General features: G+C 41.6%; 2 protein-coding genes across 12 annotated transcripts in view; both read right to left on the bottom strand.

Annotated features, from left to right (window-relative positions):
• Positions 1–12,132, bottom strand: part of LOC146544893 (uncharacterized) — a 38,800-nt gene extending 26,668 nt beyond the window's left edge. For all 4 annotated transcript variants that reach the window (XM_085219307.1, XM_085219308.1, XM_085219309.1 and 1 more), the window contains exon 1: positions 12,019–12,132. The gene's annotated coding sequence lies outside the window, so the exon portion shown is untranslated. The remainder of the gene's footprint in view (positions 1–12,018) is intronic.
• The window catches only part of RD3 (RD3 regulator of GUCY2D), a 48,822-nt gene continuing 37,010 nt past the window's right edge, over positions 9,097–20,908 (bottom strand). For 5 of the 8 annotated variants that reach the window (XM_010706727.4, XM_019612685.3, XM_085219304.1 and 2 more), the window contains 2 exons: positions 20,425–20,739; positions 9,097–13,066 (listed from right to left, as the gene is read on the bottom strand). In XM_010706727.4, the coding sequence (XP_010705029.2) occupies positions 12,772–13,066; positions 20,425–20,720 (591 nt within the window). In that variant the 5' untranslated portion in view covers positions 20,721–20,739 and the 3' untranslated portion in view covers positions 9,097–12,771. The remainder of the gene's footprint in view (positions 13,067–20,424; positions 20,740–20,908) is intronic. The other 3 variants (XR_002111756.3, XM_003203866.5, XM_019612686.3) reach the window with 3 other exon arrangements.

The following is a 20,908-nucleotide window of genomic DNA, read 5'->3' as shown; positions in this document are numbered from 1 at the left end:
CTGCAGAAAGAGAGAGAAATATTGTCACTATTAATGTCATATATTGGTACAAGTAATCAGTGCATAAATGAGATTTCCAATTTCCATGTAAGTAAATGGCAGTAAGCAAATATGTTGTTTTTCGTACGGTTAATTTGAACCAGTACTGATACATTCAGCTGAATTCAGGTGTTTTCTTCCTATGTTTTACTTCCTATAATTCCTAAATTGTTTTACTTCCTATATGCCTCATCTCTAAAACCAAATGCCTTTTTCAGAATACTAAACTTAGTTTCTTTTTTTTTTTTTTTCAGATTCTCCTAAAACTAAATCAAAGAGAAGGAAAAAAGAAAAACACAACAAAAAGGTAAACATTTTCTAGCAGAAATAAGTAGTTAACAAACAGAAAATAGCTCTTTGTACTTCAGTAGCCCTAAATATCACGGGATGTTTAATGCTTTTGTCTGTGGTTATGTAAATCTGAAGCATGCTGTTAGGGTTAAAGTAAGTGAACTCTTAAGTTGACACACACCAGACTGTATATTAAATGAGAAATAATTTATGGTTCCTTTTGCCAATAATTGCTCATCCAACTAGAATTCAGCATAGTCACTGACGAAAATAAGTAGGAACCTTCATAACTTTATAGAATTTCTGTCAGAAGAAACCATTTATAGCTGGTCATAGATTCTCAGTGTTGTAATTTTCTTTTTTTCAGGTCCTAACTGCTGTTCAATGATTGTATGTGTTAGGTGTACCTTAGAAGAGAGAATTAAGGATCATACCATTTCCATTTCCAGAGATCCAAAGGGTTGCTAACTTTGCTGAATTACTTCTTGTGTATTTCATATAGAACCAGCAGTGGTAAAGACAAGCAGCAGTGGTTCTGTTGGCTAGCCAGGGCACGGATAGGCTGCTTGTGGATTTTCTTTTTTTTGTCTTTGCTAATCTGTAAGTGCTACAGAATATGTCTTACGCTTGCAGAAGAGAAAAAAAGAGAACAAAATGAAGAAAAAGAAAGAAAAGAAGAAAAAGAAGGAAAAAACAGGACCTGTCCAGCTTTCAAAGGTATGCTTGTATGAGTCGAAATTCCCACTGTATTTCTCATTTAAACAATGTAATGTCAAAAAATGTTTATAACTGCACCATTTTTCCTAACCAAATAGAAACTTCCTTTATTTTTTAGACATCTAGGAAGTATGAGAGATTATAATCTGTAATTTTCTTTAAGATTGATAAGTATTTGTAATATGAAGCAAAATTGCAGGTTTTTTTTTCCTCATGTGTGGTCTTATTTTAGTTCTTCAAAAACAAAAAGAAGAATGAAAACTACAGCATGATAACTGGAAAGAAAATTAAGATGAAAATAAAGAAAACTAAGAAGGATAAAGAGGTAAGAGTTAAAATAGTCTGTGTGTCCTTAATGGAAAATACCATCTCTTTTTTTATTTTCTTCATTGTGGTATTTAGTAGAAGAGTAGATCTTACGGGTTATAAATTGAATGAAGATTTTAATGTGGCTATGAATGCCATCTGAGAAATTTAAATTCATTCTTTGGGCATTTGTTAAATGAGCAGTCTTGGAATATTCAGGCATGAATAGATAAACCAAAGGATGCTGATGCAGGTTCTCAGAATTTCAGCCCATAAGGTTGAGCTGGTTTGTGACTTTTCCTGTTGAGCTTGCACTCTTTTTAATTGTCCTCAGCTTTGTCCAGTCACTTGTGGTCAATTGTGGTAATTGATGCCTTACTCTGCTTTCTAACAAGCATGAGACTAGCCATTATACTGAGAAGAAGGAAAAAAGATAATAGGATCACGTTGATGTGTTCTGCCAAAGTAGTAAAATGTTTCTTGCTGAGATACCGAAGGAGCAGGATATCAAGAATAGATAGAGAGCATTTTGTTCTATTGCTATGGATGTTGACACTCAGCATCCGAGTATGTTCTCTCTTTTCACTAGTGTCCACGCCTCATAGAAATCTGCAGAGGGCTTCTGTATTTGTTAAAAAGTGGCATTTTGCTGAAGTATCCAGATTAGTGGTTTCTCACTTAGCCATGGCAATTTGTTCTGTAGTTACCAAAATAAACCTAAGCAATCCAAATTCAATTTCATCAAAAATACGTTATCTTCTTGATGTGGCACTAAGGTTCCTTGCTGTCCTTATCCCAGTAACCTGCTTGCTGCAACATTTGATGTCAAATATTTGATGTTTGCTTTTTTGATTGGTGATTTCAGTTATGAACACGCTGAACTGAACAATATCTCTTATTCACAATATTTTAATATTCAGTGATTGTTTCATAAATTGTGTTTTTAAAGATGGAAAAAAAAAAAAAAAAAAGGTGAAAAGCAACTGTTTTGACTATTTGGGCTGTCTCTAATGTAAAGAATGTACCTAAATCCATGGTTCCCTTTCTGTTTTACTACAAGCTGCTGCTTATGCGTAGAAAAAAACAATATTTCCCAGAGCAAAAGACTTTCTCAGCCGTGCGTACGGCTGGTGTTGCTTCAGACACCAGAAAACTGCATCTGTTCTGCTTGTGGATTCCCTCCTGACTAGGCTGTGTGAGCTACACGCTGACAACCCATTGCAGCCTCCACAGGGAGCCACTTAGAAAATACACCATGAAATAACAGCAGAGACAGCTTGTCTCCTCTAGCATCTCTTCTGGGTACTCACTGCTTGCACTTCTCTCAGCTGTCTGGCAGCCAGTAATGCCCAGTTACCTGGGGCCCTCCCAGCAGCCTCACCGTTGCGTAGCCAGGGTATTTGTCAGCAAACACCATAACGTCTGTTGTGCAGTGTGCCCACGTGCCAAGGCCCCACAGAAAACAGAGTTGTGCAGCCTTGGTCCACCAAGCACAGGTCTGTTGAACTACTGCTTCTGCTTTTCTGCTCCACAGAGAGACCGGAACCGTGCAGAGCTGCTTGAATTTCTGAACTCTGCCTTATAATGGGAAGAGTGTGACCAAGGACTTGTAAATACGCCAAGCCGGTGATGATCATGCCTAGCAAAAAAGCTAAAGAAAACTCAGGGAAAAGGATGCCGAGTTTGACAAGACCAGACTCCTGCTGAGACAATCAGGATATCCTTTTTTAATGGCAAAATGAAGATCAAACGATAACTTGTTAACGAAGATCTATGTCCTTCTTTTGAGATGCTAAGGTAACAGCCAGGCTGTGGTGTTTTAGAAGATCCTAAGAGTGTGTCATTGGCAATGACATGAATTGACACGCTGAGGTCCAATTCTATCCTAACTGCATGCAGAACACACTTTTAATTTCAAATGTCTTAAAGTTTCCAGTAGCTTAAAGAAAGCGGATTATTTGTAACTGTCTGTTAAAAGATGAGGCATTTCTATGTGTATATTTTTTCCAGTAGTGGTTTTACTTGTCCTAAAGAGCAGGTTGACCTTTGTAAATAGAACATCCTTTTACATAAATGCTTTTTTGACAGTTCATTCATTAATATATTATTTTATTTCAGAGTGTGAGGTGTGGTCTTTCTCTGGATGGTTTTATTACTCTTGTCACTAGAAGTATCAGCACTAAATATTCTGGAGCTGGATAATTTGTATTCCAAAACTGAAGAGGGAAAGTTTTTGGTTCTCTTTATCTGGATCAGCTGCTCACAGGCAGCACGCACTCGCTGTAACTAATTTACTCCCATATCTCAAGTTGCAGTTCCTAGAGCTAAGAAGCCTGAAAATCTGGCCTGCCTTTTGACCCTGTGAGCTGTTTGTCAAATCTTCCTCTGTCTGAAGTGCTGCCAGCACGTAGCACGCATCTGAGAGAAAGAGCCATAGGAATGGTTCAGAGGCAGGCAGTGACAGTGACAGAGATGTCCAGGTGTGTTGCTGGTCTGCAGCCCAGCATAACATGTGTGTGTGCAGAAAGTGTGTGTGTGTGTGTGTGTGTGTGTGTTTTGGCCTCAACAGACTGCTCAAAGCCTGCTCACTTCTTCCCAGGGCCCTGGCAGCAGGCCCCTGGGTACAGAACTCTGACGTTGCAATTCCTTGTGAATCACTCATGTGCCAGATGCTCCTCAGGAGTCACTGAGAGGTGTGCCTAAAAAAGGCCTGTGTGGTTGCCTTTGACAAGGATATCAGGTGGTCAGAGCAGGACGAGTTCATTGCAGAGCAAACAAGTAGAAAGCTCTTTGAGTCTGTGTCTAGCATGGTGCTTTAAGGAAATCTGAAGACTTTGTAATATTGTTCAAGGTGCAGTTCTTAAATTTGATGTGAAATCCTCTGGAGATGCTGGAATCCTGTTTATTTCTGTAGTGTTGTTGTTGTTATGGAACATTTTGCAGTTGTTGCAGAGATTTAACTCTTAGAGATTGAATCCTCTATTCAGAAAAGTTGGGTTATTTTATTCTTCTGAACATAAAACATGAAAACACAGGGGTAAGAAATGGAGTTTCCTTGACTTTTAACCTTGTTGTGAAAGTATTTTTCAAAGCAGTGTTCTGAAACATTAGTAGGGAAAAACAAAAGAATCCAACTCCTTTGCTTCATGGGGATTATACTTTATGATTCATACTACTACTATCTATATTTCTATCTAGAGATGCCAAGTGTCATGCCCAGATAAGCAGCTTTTATCTTTTGACTTCTCTCGGGGAGGTTAATTCCAAACACACTGATAACGTATACTAACATCCTTGTCATTCCATACATTGTATTATTTACTGAATACTTATTTAAGAGTCATTACAATCATGTGCATCTGTGCTGCATGCAGCTTGGTGGAACCGAGTGTTTTCGAGGCTTCTCTTGAGAGCTGGCCAACAGATTCCAATTGCACCAGTAAGCACAGGCCTCTGCAGGCAGAATCGTTGTAGTGCCATGCAGCCCCATGAAGAATTTTATTTCTGTTGACCTTTTAACTAAAGCATAACTTCTTAATGCTGCTTCACATTTCTGTTATGCCAGCTTAACCAGAGACAGAACTGCATGTGAAGGTTATGATAGTAAGGTAACAGAGGCAGATCTAGAAATTTGCGTGGAAACTCTGTAGCAGCATGGAATGTCAGCCTGGTAGACAGCCTTGCTGCCAGGTCTCCAAAAAGCCCTTATTGTAGGGAAAGACGAAGTCTGGAATAATGGAAATGCATGAGATAGGGATGGAGGGAGGGTGCTGGTATCAGAAGTCATGGAGTGCAGGCAGAGGTAACGTGACAAGGGAGGGGATTTTGGGGCTTACCTGGCTGGACAAGTGGAGATTCTAGCTAAAAGGTTCAATAATAGGAGTCTTTCAGATGTGAGGCATACATTTTGTGTGTGTGAGAGTGCTCCCTATCATATCCTCTGTCTGAAATTCTGAAATAGAAGTCACTGTTGGGGCAACTGGTAGAAGATATATTCTCTGAACTGTTGCTGCCATGCCCTTCCTCCTTGTCAGTATCTTGCTTTTCAAGTATTGTCACCAAATGTGCCACTAGCAGCAGAATTGGTAAGACTTGGTCCCTTGAGTCTTCTTCCCCTTGCTCTTCAAGCTCTTTCCATCTCACCACTACTACCACCATTTGTGTGCACAGGTGTATGATGCTGTGTGGCTTTTGTCTGTTCTGTGAAGGGATGCTCATTTGGAACTCCTAGATCTAGTGAGCAAATGTGAGCAAACAGGAAAGGAACCTGACCCTGAACCTAAAGATCCCTCCCCAATAAGTACAGTTGGTAGTAGACTCAAAAGGTTTTGGGAGGGGGTGGAGCAGTTTCTTAAGTTTCTCAGGGAATCCAAACATGGAAGAATAATTACTTGATACAAGTAATTAAGTGATTCAGCCAGTTCTCATAAGCAGTGCAGTCCTTTGTCACTTGCTTTTATGATTTGCCTGAACTTGACTCCTTTGTGCAAAAAAGTACTGAGATTAAATTGACAAATCAGTCAGAAATACCAGTTAGGCTGGGAAGCAGTTTCTGTGTTAAACTAGGATATATCAACTTGCAGTGCTGGGAAGGGAGTGCAGTTTTGATCTTCAGTGCTGAGTATGGTTCAACTTAAGCAAGTTGTGCCATTTTGATGTACTTGAATGTTTTGTGCTGCAGGATTATATGGGCTTCCCAGACATCTCGGAACATCTCCCTCTGCAGCTAGGAGGACAGAGCTGTACACCCAGACAAAAGCCAAAATCAGAGAGGCTGAAATAACTTGACCTAGGGTCAGTCGAGGGCTGGCTGAGCCACCTGGTGACCACTGGGTGGAGCTCTGAAACAGCTTGCTGTACGTGTCAGTCCTGCAGGGTCTTGCTGTCATCGTTTAGAAACAGGTTTCCAAAACTGTTGCTCAGCTCTCGAGTCCAGCTCTCTTTTGGGCACTCTGTGAAATGGCTGGGTTTTTGTGGCAGTGGGTTCTTCTGAGGGCTTTGAGGTTCTGGGCACACCAGGACATCCCCAAGGCTAGTTACTTGATTACATTTGAAGCTGTAGGGGGTGAGTCCTTCTAAGAGCTGCTGTTTAGAATTATCAGCAGACACCCAGCCCAGCCTTCCATCTCCATCTCTGGACAAAATGACTCACCAAAGTTATTGTCCAGTGCAGAAACCATGATTTATTTGGCTTTTGAGAGCAGTAATCTTTTTCTGCCTGTTCATTTTTGGCCTTAAGGTGTGATTCACGAGGAATAGGAAGCATCCAGAGTTTTCTGCAGGGAGAGCAGGATGCAGTGTTGGTGGCTCTAAGGAAGCATGCTTTGAGACTTCGTAAGCAACGTGACGAACTGCTAATATCCATCCTGATAAATGTACGTCGGTGGCAGAGGTACAGAGCATTAAGAAGGCAACTGGTACCAGCGTGCCAACTGCTGGTGCTATTTTCCATTCAGGTGTTAAAATAGTTGTATTTAGTTTGTGTTTGTTCATGTGCTGTTCTCTGCATGACAGTGATATGAAAGAAAGGCAGCATAAGAGTGAGGAAGCGGTATTTGTTGGGAAAGGCAGGGTTAGAAAGTTCCTGCACTTTTCCTGTTAATCACTGCTTAGAATGTGCCAGCAGGTGGCATTGCTGTCCATCTGCACTGCCTCATACAGGGTTTTTTTTCTTTTTCTCCTTTTGGACTTTGACTTTACAATAATTCTGAAACCTTCTAATTAGCCTGCAAAGACGTGTTGCTTATGGTGCATGTTAGTCATTGCTGTCCTATGAATGAAATCCAGTCTTTCTCCATTTCCGCCTCCTTGCTGTGCTTTGAACAGACCACAGTCTATCCTGCTTCTTCTATACAGAAGGCAGGAGAAAGGTTGGAACTTCTGAGTGGCTGTATGCAATGGGAGTGAGTTGCTGAGAGCCAGGAGGGACCTGGAAGGATTGGGTGCTCTTGCACCCAACACTGTACTCTTCCACATGCTAAATAATTTTAGGCTTCCAGTGTCAGAATAACATCAAAAAGGAAAGAGGGGTATTTCTCTGGCACTGTTTTGTTCTATGTCTGTTACTTAACCTGTCTTCAGACTAAACTACGCGTGTTCTGCTGCTTTAGGCAATCTGATACTGCTGATAATAAGGCTGGAAGAGGTACTGTACATGGACCCTGACTCATCAGAAGCCTCTGAGAATATAGCATTATAACTACTAAATAGGAATAACAATAATTACATTCTGAGAGTGGGTACTGGCATTTAGAAAATGCATTTCTCTTTCCCCACACTCCTGCCATATCATCTAAGGGGAAGGTTAGATTTACTTGGTAGAGGCAATGTGTAATTGTGACCGTAACAGCTGACAAGCTGTAATCTGCTTATCCAGTCAGGACTCCAGGAATTTTGTGAAGTATGCTGTACACAGATGTTCATGAACCACTGCATATTTCACTGTTCTTCTTGTAGGTTTTCTCTTTGCCTATCTGTCATGTTTATTAAGATCTCTTCCTGCAAAGATTCGATTTGAGGGTATCTTTACACAGCAACTGCACAGAAGACACACGCCAGTCATGGGAGACTTGGCCCTGCAGCCCACCTCTTGGGGCCAGTACTGTGTCTTCCTGATGTGAGCCGGCTTGAAACACAGCTTGCCTGATCACACAGAGGGAACAAGAGGCCCCTTGTGCAGAGAGGACAGCAGTACCAGCTAGAGGCAGGCTCCCAGACTGCTATGCCTGTGCCTGGCACAGGTGGGTGTAACTCACTGAAGCTTCAGAACCCTTTCTATGTTGCAGGGCACAACAAAAAAAGGGTGCCGACTCGCACAGTCCTGTGCTTTCCAGAATGATTTCTTAGCAAAACTAGCATGCACCATGTAGCTTATCCTCCCGTCTGAGTGGTGAAGTTAACATAGGAATACTGGAATGGCCTTCTGGGCAAGGCCTAACCATCCACAGTTTTGGGCACAGCCTGCAGAAGTGTTCTGGGGAAGGAGCATAAGCAATAAGACAGAGACACTGCTTGTCCCCTAGTATGTTTCTTTGCACAGCTTCTGGGAAGGAATGGCTTGAGCCTTCTGCTGTAGTCTGTATCTCGACCACTTACTTCAGTTTATTTGTGGAGCTCCCTTTTGGAAACACTTGTCTGTCTGATCTCTGCAATTTACTGAGCAATGCAGTCCACACTTCAATGAGACTTTGTGTTGGGAAACAAAAAAAAGCTTCCTCTTGTTTAACTCTTGCGTGCTTTTCATGTGAATGCTTAGTACAGGGAGCCCTGAGCCATCTGGGGCTGTATACTATTATTAAAGGGTTCTAGTATCTAGAATTGATAGGAGTGACGTGACTCACAAGTATCTGGTGACAAAACATTCATTTTGTTGTTTTTCTCATTTTGTGGTAATACTGATCAATGTAAGACGTGCTTGGAAGCACACTGATGAAGATTTGAAGTCAAGGTTATATCTGTAAACCACTTAGCTTCAGAGAACTTCCGACTTCTGCAGTTGTTTAATCCTAGCTATTTATCATCTTACATCTCGGGATCTGTTTGAAGAGGTAGCAAGGCAGAAAGCAAGTGGCTGCATTTGCACCTTGTAGAGAGAGGATGTTTTTTTGTTTAGCCTTGGTGTCTATCATTCTTGCCTTCCTCCTTTGATGCGTGCACAATGTGCAGTAGAGATCTAGAACGGCTCTCGTGTTTGGCTAGATGTGGACTGATTGCTTCTTTAATTAACGACAACAATTACAAAAATTTGTTTTATATTTCATAGCTTTGCTTTAATTTTCTAAGGTTCCATGAAGAAATACATAAACAGTGCAATCTCAGTAGACAGGTATTTCCTGGAAGCATACTCCAATTCCCCAAGGTGTGACAGCTGTCTGAGCTATATGCTGATAGAGCTGAGGAGTTTCTTCCTGCACATCTTTGCTGGCTACCACAGCCTGTGGGCCAGACTAGGCTGTAGGAGCAGAGCTGCATTTTCTTTCTTAGGTGAGTTGTGACTCTGAAAAGTGTTCCAGCCTCTTGAAGCCAAGCCATGCACCTGAGCTGCTGTAGTGGTGTTGCCATTATGTGTTAGCATGTGTACTAAAAGTCTCTGATTGCTTTTTCCTGGGTGTAACAACGTCCTTTGGACAGCATAACACTACCACTGATTGGGCAACAGTGATGCTCTAGGCTGACACCAAAGTCTTTGCTCGATTTTGAAAGAATGAGGATTTGGAATGATTCTTGTTCAGTTTACTTAGTTGTTTGTTACTGGCATTGTGCTGCTATTTCACTTCTCATTTTTCTTTAGGAATTAAATCACTGGACTCTCTCTAGAGTGGCTAAGATAGTACAGTCTCATCTAAGTTGTGTAGGAATGCTTTTCTACACTAGTAGGCAGTGCAGTCCAGGAGAAGCAGAGCTGTAGAGCAGTACGGTTGTCAGTAAGGGCTTAATGTTCACACTATACAAGTGTTAGGTGGTTTTTTTAGTCCTGTTTCATGGTATACAAGCCTGAGAGTCAGCTGCAACAGATCATTTAGGTTAGCTGAATCGAAAAGCAATCTAGTTAGCCCCTGCTCAGGTATGTGAACCATATCTCAGTAGATAGGGGACAACCAGGAGTTTCACACTCCTGATTTAATCTGAAATTCTAATTCAGTCGCTCAAAACATGGAATTAGGATAAGGCAAAAATGAGTAGTTACTTGTTGCTGCATGCACTGACCAAAGAATGATTTAGTTCAGTCTACAGTTCCTAAGAAAACAAATGTTACAAGCACAGTGCAACAACTGAATATCCTAAGCACCTCCCCAGCTCTCCTTCAGTACCTGCTGGTGCATACACTGTGCAAAAAGTTGCTGTCAGCTGGCTCCAGGCAAGCATAGTGCTCATTTCACACCTTTCAGAGTACTGGATACTGGATGGCCAGATTGGTACCTGAATATCCTCTTCATCATCAGATGGTTCTGAGAGCCCTGTGTAACTTCCAGAAGAGGTACAGGGAAAAAGTGGTACTATTTGAAAGTTTGGATTACATTTTATTGTGCAATTAGAGATGGCAGGTAAACTGAAGCTTGACAGCTGTCACAGGTGCCATCACAGCCTGGCCCTCATATGTATATGGCTTTGACCATAGGTCAGATTCATCTCCCTCTGCTGACTGCAAAACAAGAATGATATCTGCTAGCTGGATGTTGTTAATGAAGGATACATGGTCACAGCATGCTGTGATAATATTGCAAGCAATCTTCAGGTGATTTCATTGGCTTTGTACATTAGTGCAGGGAAATTAGTTACTCCAGATTCTCCTTTGGATAGAGTGAGCACATTACAGACACTGTACTGTAGCAAAGAGTTTCATGTCAGTATCAGAATGTCCCTTCTCTCCCTGCAGTCTATCAAATATTGCATTAAAATAAAACTTGAGTACAAAAAATTGACTACAGAATTGTAGCATGAAATTCATGATTCCATTTCAGCCATCAGTCCAGCAAGTATAGTGGCTTGCAAATATATTTCTTAAATGATTAACTTTTTTTTTTTTAAACAGTGGGTTTTTTTAGATGGTAGCATCTTGGTAGGGATCACAAAACTTCTAGATACCTAAGGCTATGCTAAGTATGTCAAGCTTTTATTGTAGTGCATATACACAGTCACACTACTTCACAAGCTGATTGTCAGAAGGCTTGAACCTCTCCCCTGTTGACCTGGAGCTGAAGTAGCCAGTTCTAAACTGAGTGGTGTAGTTGGAAGCCCTGAGTTTTTTTTTTAATTAAAAGTGATCTTCTGCAGCAGTGTTTACGAAAGGGCTACAGCCTTGTGTTTAGTCTTAGCTAGCCCAGAGGAGAGTGAGAAAGAGCCACAATTCCACAGTCTTAGAGAGCTGTTAAGGATTTGATCTTGATCTTTGTTTTTATGCTGTGATCCCCCAACTCTGGAAGAAGCTGCACATTTCTACTCTAGGATAAATTTCATGTGCTGGAATTGTTCCCGGGGTTGGCATAGCTTCAAAGGATTTCGTTTTGGCTGTAGTACTCACATGCTGTTGCAAAAATTCCTGGGGAAAAGAGTTGGAAACAGGCAAAAGAACAACAACACTATGCAGCGTTCTCCTGGAGGCTGTATCCCAAAAGCCAGTCATAGGGGGAGATCCCTATCTTCCTTCCCCAACTCCTGCTGGTCACCGGAATTTTTCCTAGTCCTTGGCTTCTCTCTACAGGAACCATGATTTTTTACAGCATGATGTTCTCTTTCTTTTCCTGGGAAGAGTTTTCCCTGTGGATGCTGAGTTAGGGCCCCAGTAGCTTTTCCTCACTGGTGTTTTCTTGTTTACTCAAGGTCTCAGTAGAACTACGCTGGCCTACAGGCAATTCAGTTTTCATTAAAGATTCTTCTGTAGTAGTATCGACTCACTGGCCAGATCCTGCAATACTGGAAAGCTCTCCTCTGAGTACTCGTGAGAGAAGAGTGAGGGAATGGACCTTCATCTACCAGAGCCCTTCAACCATTCACAACAGCAGCTTATTGAAACAATCTCAACTCTGAGCTGTACAGAGTGCTGTAGATGAATGCTGATTCCCTTCACCTTTCACTGATACTATCCTTCAGTACCTTTCAGACTTAGTCATAAACATTAATTTCAGCCCAGTGAATTATTACTGGGATGCAGGGTGTGGCACTTACCTCAGTAACACAGAACACAGGACCGAGAAGAGCTTTTGACACAGAACTGATGTATCCACCCAGAATAGAGTGTTACATTTCTATCTGCTCTGCAGGCACAAGGTTCAGGGGCTCTGCCTGCATAAGAGAGAAAATACCCAAGAAACCTGAGCATGCTGTGCAATTAGGTTAGTCTTCCATCTCAAAAAGTTTGAGTCTGCTTTGCTTGAGCTGGATTGCTACTCAAGAGCAGCACTGGGTTTACCTGCATCTCCTGCAGCACTGAGGAAGGTTGTTAGTTGGAAAAAGAAGTTCGGTTCTGATTCAAATACTAGCCCTAACTCACAGGCCTGATCCTGCAAGCCTTTCTCATGTAAATGGGACTTCTTGCATTCAGCCAGCAGCTCTCACTAGCTTGGGCCAATAGCTTTAGGAGGTAACTTCATCCAGGCTGAGGGGGAAGGGAGAAGGAGAGAGAGAGAGATCACAAAACTAATTCATTTTCCACCAGGAAAAAAAAGTAATAAAAAATAGGATAGTAAGTGAGCCTTGCCCTTAAAGTTGCTGGTTATTTTTAAATTAAAGGAAAAGCAAGCATGTGTGGTAATAAATTGTCACATATTGTGGGCATCAGCAGCAGTTACTATGGACACAGCTTCTGAGAAAAGCAGACAGTAAGAGAAAGCTGGAACAAAGAAGAAATGGTAGAGCTAAAAAAAGGGTTAACTGGGATTTGGAGAGATCACTGTTTAAAAACCTTGTTCAGTACAGAGTCTAATCCTTGGCATTCCGGAATTCTGGCATGCTCCAAACCCTCCTGGTGGGCTGGGTGCCCCGCTCTACATCCTCAGAGATGGTCTTGATGTCACTGATGAACGGAGAAATCTTAGACCGGGACTTAAATGTTGTTAAGGAGAGGCTGGTTTTGTTCTTTGTGTTCCATTGCTTGGCGAGCTTCTTGGCGTCTTCCTCCTCTTTGATCTTCTCAACAGCTTCCTGCAGAACAGAGCGGAAGAGTCGAGATACTTCCTGCACTTCTGGTTCGTATTCAGCAATGAGTTGTCGGAATCTGAAAGCACAGTCAAGGCACAGCTTTGATTAAAAACATCAAATTAGGGATTGGTGCCAAGTCACAGTGCTAAGCTTGGAACTTGCGCTCTTACAAGATGAGACTCCCTGCATTGAAGGGAACAATAACAGAGAGAGCCATGAAGATATGCTCAAGGTCTCTAAAATCCAGAAAGCCAGAGAATGTAAGGAAGCAACGAATCACTATTTCTCATAAGCACAAGAAATAATAGGAAGCACCAAACAAAGCTAGAGCGTGGCATCTTGGAAACAGAAGGAAGTGCTCTTTTCACATAACGCCTATTAAATCAGAACTCAGTGCTATCAGTAGCTTAAGAAGCAACATGCTCAGACAAGTTTGTGGAAAATATCGTCATCATTGCTGATTAACTGTGATTGTCCATGTGCAAATACTTGCTCAAGTAATCTGAACTGCTGCTTACCAGAAGCTGAGGATATATCACAGAAGAGGTCCCACTAGATTTCTCATTTTTCAAATTCTCTTTTTTCCACAACATTACCTAGTGGCCACTAGACAAACTCTTACCCAGTAAAATGCTTTGTTACACGTTCAATCTTTTCTTAATATTTAAGTTCCAATGGATTTCTGTAAGATAACAGTGGTTCAGCTGATAACATCTTGATTGGAAGCACAATACCTAATTGGAAGTACTGTGCCTAATTAAACAACTCTGAAATGCTCCACTGTCTTCTCAGCAAGGAGCTCAGAATGATTTCTTGACATTTACTAAACTAGCTTAGTATGAGGGAAGTGAAGAATTATCACTGTTTCTTTTGCAGGTGGGGTAGATAAGATGCAGAGCAGAGTAGTTTTTGTGAAATCACTGATTCAGTTCCTGGCTGGAGCAAGAAGAGAATGTACTGTTCTGGATGTCTGGTTGAGTGACTGGTCCCCATTCTGGACAGCACATGAGCCACTCCTATGGCTCACACACTGGTTGCATAGATATTCTAGTTCTTCTGTAAGAGCACATGTTTATGACAGATGGTAACATGGCTACTCTTCTGATAATATTCAGTTCTTAACAAAAAGATTTTATCTGCAAGTAGAGCTAAACTATGACTTTACTAAAATCCAGGTGGTTATACTTAATGCAAGTTAAAATATGCATTATTTTCAATATGCAAATACGGAAGCATTTTGATATTTTCCTTTAACAGAACTGAGTGATGATGGAAAACAGTAGGAATGTATTTAACAAGCCCAATAAGACAGCAGTTGACAGACTAAAATCCTGCCTCTAGGGTTTTTCTGATCACTCCTAAGAGTGTAACAGAGAGTTTAATGTACTCCAGAACTGCAGTGTATAATGGTACCCAATGGCACTCAAGATATTAAGGGCAGAAGGAAAGCCAAAGGTGTAACTGAAAGATTATTTGTGTGTTTATGCTTTTGATTTTTACTGTGGAGGCCTGATATTGGATGCATCTCCTGACATCATGCTATAATGCAGATATTTCAGTGCTTGTTCTCTCAGAGCAAGTATTGACAGCTACACGTACAACTGTGAGAAGACCAGCATTACACAGTGCTTGGGAAACCCAGTATCGTCAGAACTACCACTCACTTTCAGGATACCAAATGATCAGTTACCAAAGTCACAGAGATGTTTCTTAACTATTGCAATTCCTTAGGATGTATTCCTAATCTCCTTCACCCTAACCATCATTACCTGCATTCCTAAGGGTTATCACATAACAGTGAAAACAGAGATTTGCTGTATGTTGCAAACACAATCGTGGAATGATTTGGGTTGGAAGGGATCTTTAAGATGATCTAGTTCCAGCCCCCCTGCTATAGGCAGGGACACCTCCCTCAAGACCAGGTTGCTTACAGTCCTATCCAGCGTGGCCTTGATTGCTTCCAGGGAGGGGGCATCCAGCATCCACAGCCTCACTGGGCATCCTCTTCCAGTGTCTCACCACCCTCACAGTAAGCAATTTATTTCTGATACCTAGTCTAAGTCTTCCCTCTTCCAGCTTAAAGCCATTTCCCCTCGTCCTGTCACTACACGCCTTTCTGCCTTCTGAGAAGGAACCTTAGTTGCATTATCAAAGATCCATAAATACAGTTCTCACAATACACTCTTCCCTTTATCCCAGTCAGAAGTTTAGACAGATGAGTCCATCTAAACCTCAGTCTTCACAACATTATTATTATGCCAGGGAAAGCATCTTCAAAGGTCTTTTATTGCAAAGGTGAACTGAATGAGTCATTCTGTTTTATCTTTATACGTATTTTAAAGAGCGATGCTGTCAAACTGTATCTATCTACCAGTACACCCTCTTTTCTTTGTATTGGCAGTTGTGCACCCAGAAGACCCTAGAGCTGCCTCAGGTTTTTGAGGTTGTTTAAAAAACCAAACAGAAAACAATCCCAAAGACTGTCTGCCAGAAGACAAAGAAAAGCCACTGTCATTGAGATGGAGAGGGGAAGGAGAGCTTTTTTCTCCCTCCACAGTAAGATGAACCCTGTTCCTTTATTAATGCCCACCTAACTCCAGGACCAGCATGTTTGTATAAGGGAGAGTTGATGTATAAAGTTCAAAAGGCATGAGTGCCACAAGCATTTTCCAGAAGAAAGGATAAGCAGTTTATCAGGCTAAGATCTAGCTAAGTGAGTCCATGTATTGGAATCTAGGTGATGTTTACTGCAGCCACTTGTACACAGCTGAAGCCATCCTCCCTAGCTACCAGTGAAAGCCAGTTGCAGTGCTGGCTGATCAACAGTCTGTTCTCTGCACAAAACACACAACATAAAAAGCCAGTTAAACCTCTGGAATCAAGGAATGTGGGCTTACATCCTGCGTGCCATTACTGGGAAACCCTAACCCAAACTCTACACAAAGCTGTTTAGTAGAACCAAGCACACAAAATTGCACAAGGCTTACCTATCTTCTAGCACGGGTTAACGCCCTTACACTTCTGCATGAAATAGTTTCAAACCCAGCAACTGTGCAATGATATCTAAAAAATCCATCAACAGGGTTTCCTTACTCATCCGAAAAGCATACCTATCTATTTATTTGTGAAACGAGTTCAGATGATAATACTATTAGCTAACCTGTAATATACTACAGGAGTTCAATGTAAACACCTTAAGACGTGACTATCAACAGAAGCCACCTCAAACCAGCACAGGAGCCTAAAGAGCATGTTATGTGCATGTAGAGATAAGCGTGTTCAGTAGTCCAGGCTGTGCTTTCATCACAGCCCAACAAATTTGTTTCAGTTGCGACCCTTCAGTTTCCCCATAGAACCATTTGATTTTAAGACTGGCTGCGCTTGGCCACCTGCCTGTCTTACTCTGTGGGTGCTCAGTTAAATAGGTTTCCTAAATAAAGCCTGAACTTTAAAGACTTCTTAAATCCAGTAGAGGTTGGTGGACTTAAATATGCTTATATATGTGAAGTGTGTTCCCAAGTGCCTGCCCAAACTGGGAGTTCTAAGTAGATTTAGTCATTGGCGGAAAACATGGGGTGCTTAGTGCTAATAATCAGCTGCCGACTCCTGAATCTTTATGTTGGGCAAGATTTCTGGTGATGCTATGAAACTCTGAACAGCTTTGATAGAGAAGGTTGCTTGACTCACAAAGGACTATGCCAGTCACACTAACTGCTACTCTGGAGTCATATCAACCTCAAACTCGAGAACGTAGTTGTAGACAAACACATTTCTGATTGTAGTCATTTGTCTTACATTCAAGCTTACTCTGAAGTCAACTTCTGCTATAGATAATCCTTAGAAAATTACAGTCCTAAGCCTATGCTATTAACGATCTCAGATCACCAAAATGAGGCTTTGCTTTTCTATACTATACTTTTTTTGCTTTTCTATACTATACTTTTTTTGTTTCTCTCTGGACAGAATCTGAGAGTTTCACTTTTCCTAAAACCAAAGGAAATGAAACTAACCAGCTCTGATTAGAGCTACAGCTCTGAGTAGAGATGGTGAAAACCTACCATTCTGCTCATTTTGTTTAATCATGTCAGCTAGGTATGAAAGGCCTTACCAAAAATCACTGTCACTTCCTTCAGATGGCTTTGTGGTTTAAGCTGTGTGAGCCATCTCCAACCCAGTAATCTATAGTTAAATTTACATGTGAATGCAGAGCTTTATTTGCATGAGGTAAATCAGAGTCCCCAGCTGTGGAAGAAGTGATGATATTTGAAGCATATTTGAATCTTTAAAAATGTCAAGAGGCTGAAATAAAATCTTCTACTGACTTAAAATACACTTTTACAGAACAGACGAACTGAATCCGAAAAAAACCTTCCATCTTAAGAAATGCTCCTTTCCAATCTCCTCCACATCCAAAGAGATAACAACCCTGCCTCTCAGTAGATGTGACTGTAGCTGCACAAAAAGACAATTTGGACAATCAGTTAGTCCTTTGAAGAACAAAGGGACATCTCTGACAACTCATCAAAAAGCATTTTGTTGTGGCTTTGACTCTTAGCCCGAGTCTCACAAAGGAGAGCCTGCATGACACAAACTAAACAAACTCACCATTCGTGCAAGACTCACACTACCTGTGTTACTTAGATATTTGCATGCTTGCTTTGAAGCTCCATCAAAAAGAACTGAAGAGATCAAGGGAACAGAATCAAGGGCTTCTGCAAGGTACACTCTCAGCGTCTGCATTTCCAGATCCAAGTTTGGAGACTTTTCTTTTTTTGGGGGGTGGAAGATTTTCTACAAGTTGCTACATATTATGAAGTCACAAGGTATTTCAGGAAAAACATCAGAAGCAGAGTGATTAAAATACATAATTGGAAGTTTGAAGATTTCAGTCAAAGCTCTAGCCATGATAGTTATCCCATATATTTTGGGGGCAAGTTTTTATAATTTCAAAGTTTTCTCACTTTCTGAGAGGAGAATTAATCCAGCTTTAGCTGGCTTGTAATTAGGTTGCATGCTCCTCTCTCTTGCACGTTCTCAACTCCTAGCATGGCAAGCCCCACTCTTCCATTTTCTGGCCTCTCAGAAGGCAGAGAAGAAGAGTCAACTGTTCACTTTTCCAACACAGGAAGAAGTAATTATCAAATAAAACCTGAACATGATAGTTTAAGGCAAGCAAAATACAGTTTTCCACAGCGAAGTTATAATTCAGATGTGGAATTCCACCACAGATAGGAGTTTACATATTCAAAAACAAAATAAAAAAACTGGGGAGGGAAGAAAAAAAAAAAAAACTAAAGAAAAAGCCACATAGGGCAGTTATGGACAGAAGCACCACTTCTGGCTCCACAAATCTTCATGTGACAAGGCACAGTAAGTCAGCAGCCATACTCAAGATACCGTCCATGGTGTATCTGCTTGCCTCATTTGTTTTCTTTAGACAGTTGCCATTAGATCACATATAGATCAAACAGACCTTTGACCCAGTCCAGTTCTGCCATTTTTATGGCCATGACATTCCTTTCTCAACCACTGATTTGAAACAATTAAGGCATACAATCCACCTTTTTTTTTTTTCCCTCCACATGGCTTTGCTACCCATACAAACTCCATAGCATGGAACAAACAAAACACACCACTTCTTGAATTATACCATAATCCAGTTTGTTACAGTCTATCAGAGTAACTTAAAAGAGGATGGTTTTGTGATTTTTTTGATGACGCACACCTACAATTTGACAACACTGTTGAATATGTTTACCTCCAGTTAAAGGCATGCTAAATACTGAATGAGATTGAAAACCTTCTACAAGTTACACTGAAATCAAGGGGAAAAAAACCACACACAAAGCATCTTGCATCATCTGTCTCAGTTAAAAATAAAAATAAATGATAAGCAAATGGTGTATGTCACAGCTTAATATTCTTCTGAATTTGTGAACCTTGAGGCCTCCCAAATCCAATGGCTCTTATGGAAATTCCTGTTTGCCAGACAGACCTTGCTCAGTGGCCCAGGGGATGTTGAAAATTACTCAGAACCCCGAGGAATTTACAGCAATGTTTACAGCATAGCTTAAAGTTATACAAGGCAAGTATAACTTGGCAAACTTGCCAATATACAAGGCAAAGGCAAGTCTGTTGCCAGCAAGTTTTCACTGCTACTGAGCGACCCCAAATCTCTGGTTCTGCCACCACAGCAGTCTTTGCAATAGTCAAAGCCTTGTACCCACTTGTTTTCAAGGTTCAGCCCTGGGCAAGGGGAGCTGTAAGTCAGAGGGCCAGTGATTTCCAGGCCTCTTACAGCTGCAGTGCCAGAGCTGTAGATTCAAGGGAAGACAGGTGAAGGCATATGCAGTGAGAAACTTACAGAGTGCTCAGCACTCCAGTGTAAGTGGCCTACCAGGACTGTGCTTCTAAACCCAAGTGAAAAACATGGTGAGATGGGGAGGTGGATTATAACTCACAACTTTACTTTGACCCCGTGGGACTTCAGAGTCATTGCTCCTCACTTGCACCGTGCTAAGTGAAAGGGCTTAACTTAGACTGGACCTCTCAAAAGGGAAAGAAAAAGTCACCCCTTTCCAGTTTGGATACCACTACAGTTAGGTAGGTTAGTTCTAGTTCAAAGTCAACCTCACAAAAGGTTGCTCAGCCAGCAATGAGCAATCCAGTGTCTAGGATTTCTTGGAAGGCTCGTGCAAGTGCAAGAGGCTACATCACAGAAGGCAGAAGCACTACCTAGCTGTTCAAGCTGAATGCTTGCTCTACCTGCACGTATATGAGGGAACAAGCATGCTCTCCTTCCTTTTTCTGGGAACACATGACTCAGACTGAAAAATACAATAGCATCTTTTGGCTAGTCTGGACACTGTTGGGACAGGTGCCTTGGTAAATCTTCTGCACAGTTTAAATCAAGGAAGGAAGCCTCAAATTAGAGTGGATAAATACTAAAGCATGTTGTAAAGTGGCTAATGAATCTCCACCCTTGGAGATACTCAACAATGGATAGGATAAGGCCTCAGCAACCTGACCTGGCTGTGAAGTTGGCCAGTTCAAAGAGAGGCACACACTTCCAGTAATCCCTTTAAACCTTGCTTATTCAAAGGTTCTAAAGACTGAAGCAAAAGCCATGAAATACAGAAACTGCAGCAAAATCAGGCAAGATAAAGTTTATCTGGCTGGTAAGGAGCATAAAGTACTCAAGCCACTCAGATAGAAATGGCATTTAGTAGCTTTCCAGAGAAAATGATACCACATTAAACTGACTTTCAACATTCAGCCTTTCTTCTCCTACAAAGACATTGACACAACAAAACCCTCAATACAGGATGCCCAAGTCTTGGTTCTGTTGGTCCTAACAACTCTTGCTCCCCCTCACGCACCATTAAGAGGAGAGAGGGAAAGGGAAGGTCTGGATCATCAGATCTTTTACTGTACCTGAGTATGACAGGTCCACAGTAGGAGGGATGTATTTTGGTACACATATCCTCCAGCTGCAGCCTTTCTCCTGGGCTGATATCATAGCTCTGCTTTGGGTAGCTGACCAGCCAGCCGTAGTCCACCCCAGTCTTGATCTTGCGATACTCATTCTCCCGCTCCCGCTGCTGCTTCTCTGCCTGCTTGATCTGCCAGCTCAGCTCCATCATTAGCGTCTCAACCACCATCTCTGTGGGGTTCCTCTGGGAAATCCGATTTGGGGGCTCATTCCACCTGAACCAGGATGCCAGTGACATAGTGCCCTGCGTGTCTTCACTGGGAGCAAATTGGGGGTAGGGAAGGAGAGAAAAAGAACAGCGCCATCATCAACACAGCTCAAACAAGAACTTTCTCCCCCACACATCCCTCAAATCCGTTGTTCACTTACAAGTGCTACTGGATTAGCCACTTAGAGGAACTACTCATTGCTGAGCACCTTGAGAAA

This window comes from Meleagris gallopavo, chromosome 2 (genome assembly GCF_905368555.1).
Source record: "Meleagris gallopavo chromosome 2, MGAL_WU_HG_1.1, whole genome shotgun sequence".
Lineage (NCBI taxonomy): Eukaryota > Metazoa > Chordata > Aves > Galliformes > Phasianidae > Meleagris > Meleagris gallopavo.
The sequence above is the reverse complement of the archived record's forward strand: the minus strand, read 5'-3'. Positions and strand labels throughout refer to the sequence as shown.